Below are 6485 nucleotides of genomic sequence, written 5' to 3' on the forward strand. Positions count from 1 at the left end.
TTTCTGTTTGGGGCACAGCACCTCAGGGCCTTCTCTGCTCCTCACAGGGGCAAGTCAGGAGTGGTGCTGTCTGAGTAAAGTGGCTGACTGCTGCCCCTGGACTGTTATGACCTCTGTCCAGCAGTGTGTGGTTGTTGCAAAAACAAAGCAAAAACAAAACAAAACAAACAAGACAAGACAAAACAAAAGCTTCCCGAAACCTCGTTCATCATTCTCAGCTGTCATCAGTGAGAGGGCTGTGTTGTGTGTAGTTTTAAAATCATACCATTGCCTTAGCTGGGAAGCTGTGACCGGAGTTGCCAGCCCCTTTTGCCTCTCTTTTGTTCCTCCTAGCTTAGCTCTGGGATCGAACACTCCACCAGCCCACTCCCAAGACCTTTGTTCCAGAAGGGGGTCTCATTACCAGCCCCACCAGAGACCCTTGAATCCACAGATAAAGGACACACACTCAGTTCGTCACTTTATAGCTTGTCTTTTGTAGCACAGATACCTCCCACCTGGAAAGGTATGCGCTCACCAATTTATAATCTCCATCTCTTCTTCTACCCTAAACCTAGTGGTTTGCCACCACCAAACATCTTTGACCACCCGCCGCAGGCCCTAGCTGCCCTGAGATCTAATATGATTGTTGTGTGTTACTCATTCCAAAGCATGGCAGAAAAAAGCACTTTCTCTTTTCCTGCATCTCCTTTTCCTCTTGGGACCAGGAAGTCCCATCTGTACCTTTTGTCTAACAATTGACTCCCGGCCTTCTTTATTGACAAGTCAAGAACCAATTGGGGAACAAGACCTTAGCGACAGAACCTCCCCTTACAGGGCTGCCTCAAGAATGGGAATTCAGATCTGTCTGCATCAGGCAATTTACCTTACCTGTGTGTGTAAATTTCTCCTGAATTATGAGCAGATGAAAAGGCAGGGCACAAATCTACACGTGCCTAATATTTCCTCTCTTTCCTCCCATGGGCTGTAGAGGTGATCCCATGGGCTGTAGAGGTGATCCATGCAGTTGGAGCTCTAGCTCAGTTCATTTTCTGTGTTCTTAAGCCCTTGTCCACCTATCTTCTCTGTCCCTCTGACAGCACACCTGCTTCCTAAGTGTTCTGTTGCCTTGTTACTGTTCTGGTTCACACCAGGTCCAGAAGCCATGTGAGCAAGAAAGGATTGATTTTAGCTTCTTCCTTTCAGTAGGTCATGAGGACTCTCAGGGTGGAAGTCTGCACGTCTGTGTGATTTCCTTCTGTCCTGGCCCTCTGTCTGCAGATTTCTGGCCATATAGAATATAATCATACATCCATTGTATCCAGGGAAAGAAAAGTCATACAAGATCTACAGATGATTATACATTTTTCACTTAAAGATGATTCTTTGGTTTGAATTAAGAAACATAAGACTAGTAATTTCTTAAATATTTACTTTTTAGGTTTTATTTGTGTTCACATGTATGTGTCTTGTGAGTTGGCCTCATAACTTGGGAGTGGGGCTATAACAGCAGATAGTTCCCTGTTTTGTATACTTTGAGATGTTTGGCTTTATGAACATTTCATTGCAAATCCTTTGAAAATCTTCTTAGAGGTTTATGTATTGTTGTATTGTCTTAGTTAAGGCAAGCATGGAGCGTGTGTGTGTGTGTGTGTGTGTGTGTGTGTGTGTGTGTGTGTGTAAATCTACATGTGCCTAATATTGAATCCTTTGAATATATAATATAGAAATAAAGATTTAAAATCTAGAATATTTAACTCTGGAAAATAACATCAATGAATGAAACTCAAAAAGTTCATTTTCTGTGCTCTTGGGAGTCAGAGATTGTGCCACAGCAATTTTTATAGACACTTAAAGGACCAAAGTGCCACAAAACTGTCCTCAGCCCCCTAAGAGAATCCAGGGAATCCATTATACACCCTTGCATTCTCTCGGAGGCTAACACCTCTGTAACACTAGTGGGCTCACTACATTTGTTCCACTTTGAGCAAATATGTCTCCTTCAAGGCCAATAGTTTTTTTTTTTTTTTCTTAAGAAAATAGTTTCTTAAATAGTTTTAAGAAAAAAGTTAGTCTTTTCTGCTAAGCCTGGCAGTGTACTTAACATTCTGTTTCTTTTGTCAGAGGAAAAGACAAGCCTACGAATCTAACCTCATCTGCCACGGCCTACAGCTGGAAGCAACAAGATCTGTAAGTGTTGGTTGCTTTGAACCCATTACTAACCACTGTGCCTGGGATCTTACGCATCCCCTGGAGCTGGGGGAGGAGGGGCATGACACTGGAAATGTGCAGCTGGAACGGAAAAGGAGACAGACAAAGCCTGTACCACAAGACAGTGAGATGGCTCAGTGGGCAAAGCATACTCCACAAAATCCTGATGGCCCAGGATCAGTCCCAGGAATGCATGGCTGGGGATGAGAGCTGGTCACTGAGAGTCATCCTCTGACTTCCACAAGTGTGACCAACGGGTACACCATGCATACACTTCTTTTCTCGAACAAAGGGATCACTTCAGTTTTATAACTGGCTATTTCCTTTAATACAGAGACTGCATATCTATAGCAGCGGGTATAATCCCTTGATACCAGTGGCCATATAGCACAATGGATAGATGTAAATCAGGCAACCCATTTACAGGTTTAGAACTTTTTTGTTCATTCTTATAACACTGTCATGAATATTCTAGTGTTGTTATTCTAAGTCACTAACTTAGATTGTGTGCTGACAAATATGCAGTTTGCTTTTCCCACCTAAAATATTACTAGTTTGAGTCTTGGGGGCTGGCTCAGCATTTAGGAGCATTTGCTGCCCCTATGGAGGACCAACGTTCAGTTCCCAACACATCTGCCTGTAACTCTAGCCCCAAGGGATCTGGCACTCTCTTCTGGCTGCTGTGGACCACCTGCATGCATGTGCACATACATAGTGTGCATGTACATGTGCTCGTACATGACACACACTCACAGATAAGACAAAAATATTTAAAAAATTACTGGTCTTATGTTTCTTAACCCAAACTTAAGATTTATCTTTAAGTTTTATATATACATATATATATACATATATATACATATATATGTATATATACATATATATGTATACACACACACATATATATATACATACTCACATATATACATATATATGTACATATATACATATACATCATTTGTAGATCTAATATATTTACTTCTGCTAATGTCCTGTTTACATGGATTTTTATTTTAAAACCTACTGGCACAGGGAGCAGGATCCTGTGCCTTCAACTTGTGAATATCGTTGTTTGGCTTCTGTTGTTCCTTCATAGGTTTCTGATGACAAGCTTGTGTTCGTCAAAGTGCACGCGCCCTGGGAAGTGCTGTGCACCTATGCTGAGATTATGCACATCAAGCTCCCGCTAAAGCCAAATGACCTGAAAACACGCTCGCCCTTTGACACCCTCAACTGGTTTGCCAAGGTCCTCCGGGTGAACGAGAATGTCATCAAGCCAGAGCAGGAGTTCTTCACTGCCCCATTTGAGAAGAGCCGGATGAATGATTTCTACATCCTGGATAGAGATTCTTTCTTCAACCCTGCCACCAGAAGTCGCATTGTACGTCTAAATCAAATATGGTTCCTGTTTTTCTGTGACACTTGAAACCTGCTGTTGAATAATTGATCTCTGGGTTGTGTTGTTGTGGTTTTGTTTTTAGAAACTGAAACTATCATCAACAGTATCAGTATGATTTCAGTGCCGACGGTTTTCTGCTATAGTAATAAACAATGGTCACATGGGCTGGTTCTACCATAAAAAAAAAAAAAAACACAGAGTCTGTTTTGAAATCGTTTTAGGTTTATTTTATCCTGTCTCGGGTCAAATACCAAGTGATGAACAACGTTAACAAATTTGGGATTAATAGACTGGTCAGTTCTGGAATCTACAAAGCGGCGTTCCCTCTGCATGACGTAAGTCAAATGGCAAAACCGAAGATGTCCGTGAGTACTCTGGTGAGACAGAGATGATGTCATGAAAGATCACAGCTGATCCAGGGCAAGAAAGATGCAGAGCCTTCACTGATGGAGCCCAGGGGTAGACACAGTGCTGGGTTTTAAGGACTAGGGAGAAGGAACAGTCCCCTGCCGCAGTGAGTAAAGTGGCAACTACACAGATCATACAAGGCAGCACTCGCTCTGCATCGCAAAGTCCCACTCTTCACACAGATCATACAAGGCAGCACTTGCTCTGCACGAGAAAGTCCCACCCTTCACTCCCAGCTAGAAGCCTTTGTGACTCGTATATTCTCTCTGCTCCCTTACATCCTCATCAGTAAGGAATGGGTTGTAACAGTTTCTACTCACGGAGTTGTTTTGAGAGTCAATTAAATTTATGTAAACTATTAGTCTCTGTCATATAAATGATAGCTAGTTTCATAATTACCGACAGATGTCATTACCAGAAAAAAAGCAGGGCTGTCTATTTGTTTGTTTATAAGGAAAACATGTTAGAAATTCTCATTTGACATTTTCTTTAAATAGACTTTTCCCCCTTGAAATACAATTTCCAGGCTGCATTGTGGCTTTGAAAATGGGACTTATCGGGGTTCGTGTCACAGTGACAAAGCACCATATTGTCAACACTTAAGGACTGTTCAAAGGGTATAGCGGCCCATCAGATTCGGGAATATTTATAAAGCTGCCAGCATATCTCCCATAGACTGAATTTTTAAAATATGATCACTCCGGCCCTTCAGGACCACATCTATCTGAGGTCATTATATACCTAAGAGTGTTTACTGTATCCTGTCATTGAATTATGCTAAACACCAGAACAATCACACTGTTACTTTGCTGCACTTACTACCAATCTGTCTAAATCTCTGCAACCAAAGAAAGCAAACACTTTGTTTGATCATTGCTACTTTGTGTTATGTGCTTTGGGGGTTGCAGACAATCTTGAAGTGCACAGTGTATCCAAATAAAACTAGAACATCAAACAAGTGCTTGATTCACATGGATAAGCAGAGAGTGGGAGGCGGGGGTGGGGGGCAAGATGGCAAGGACGGAGCCTCCTGGGAGCCCCAGTGGCCACCAAGCCTGACAGTTTGTTCTATTTTTGTGCCCCAGCAAAATTAGCAATGGAAACTTATGAACCTCAGGGACAGTTGCATATTGTTCTCTGGGTGTTAGTGTGGGACACCACCATCCTAGAATGTTCAGTTGACATTTGTCTGTGCGCCAGTCTTCCCTAAGTCTGGAGTAACCATGTGGAAATAGGAGGCAAACAAAGATCAGGGCTCTAACCAAGGATGGGTTCTGTGATACTGTGGTTCTGAGCATGAACAGGAGAATGGGTCAGATGGGAAAACGGGGGTGAGCGGGGGACTTGGAAGGAGGCTCTGTTTCTTGGGTACCATGATACAGTTTCCGCTATTTGTTTTCTATATATTATCAATATAGCTGCTAAACTAAGAGACAGTGAAGCACTGGCTTTAGCAGTAGCCTTGTGCTCACCAGCCAGTGTTCTGGTCACCCCACCATCCAAGGCAGGGTAGGCTTTCAGACACATGGTCCTTGATTATGAGGACTTAGGTCTTGAGTGGTCCAGCTTCTCATTGATTAGCACAGCCTCACTTCAAGACATCAGCATCCTCGGGGCTCCTACCACCCGACTGCCTTGTTTTCTAGGAGTGACAGTGGCTAGCTAGCATCTCTATCCAAGCATCCATTGCTATCTTTATTCCCAAATAACTTCCAAGGGCAACAGTGATCTCCCTTATTATAGAATCACTAAATATTAAATGGCATGTCTGTCCCTTCTGGCAGGGGTGTGTGGGGAAGTTCTCTCAATGGCCATTAGTGCCCTATTTAACAGATCTGTAAACTGAGGGAGGACCATGACACTCATTTCTTTCCTTCTCCTTCTCAGTGCAGATTCAACTATGAGTCGGAGGACCCCAGCTGTCCTAGCGAGCGTTACCTCCTGTACAGGGAATGGGCTCACCCTCGGAGTATATACAAGAAACAGCCCTTGGATCTTATCAGGTGAGCAGTACAGAGTAGTCCACTGAGAAACACTCAGAGATGCCCAGTGGTGTGTGCATGGAAGCTTTCACACACTGTTGCCAACCAGAGGGGCTCACCCAGCTTTGCGTTACCCGTGGGTTTCTCATCCCAGGGTTTCTTACATATCATAACTTATGTGTTTCAGTGTCTGGTCTAAAATCAGTGGTGAGACCTGCCTTGGATTTGATCCCTGGTACTGAACATAAAATCCAGTCCCCTTTTACCCTTTGGGTCCTACAGTCTCACTGGTCTCACAGCCCTACTTGATAGTCATCGATTGGTCTTACGGGCATGGCTGGCTCCATTCGGAGTCATCTCATGGGCATAGTCTCTTGGCCCAAGCATGACTTAGGTGGGCAGAAAGTATCAGTGTGTTCCCACCATCAATAGAAAGACACCAGCCGGGCGGTGGTGGCGCACGCCTTTAATCCCAGCACTTGGGAGGCAGAGACAGGCGGATTTCT

At 43.5% G+C, this 6485-nt stretch overlaps 1 protein-coding gene across 3 annotated transcripts in view; it reads left to right on the top strand.

Moving 5' to 3' along the window:
* Ano6 (anoctamin 6) overlaps nt 1–6485 on the top strand; it is a 188310-nt gene that overhangs the window by 122322 nt on the left and 59503 nt on the right. For all 3 annotated transcript variants that reach the window (XM_031353741.1, XM_031353760.1, XM_031353750.1), the window contains 4 exons: nt 2104–2169; nt 3287–3571; nt 3811–3924; nt 5885–6000. In XM_031353741.1, coding sequence (XP_031209601.1) covers nt 2104–2169; nt 3287–3571; nt 3811–3924; nt 5885–6000 — 581 coding nt within the window. The remainder of the gene's footprint in view (nt 1–2103; nt 2170–3286; nt 3572–3810; nt 3925–5884; nt 6001–6485) is intronic.

This window comes from Mastomys coucha, unplaced genomic scaffold (assembly GCF_008632895.1).
Source record: "Mastomys coucha isolate ucsf_1 unplaced genomic scaffold, UCSF_Mcou_1 pScaffold11, whole genome shotgun sequence".
NCBI lineage: Eukaryota > Metazoa > Chordata > Mammalia > Rodentia > Muridae > Mastomys > Mastomys coucha.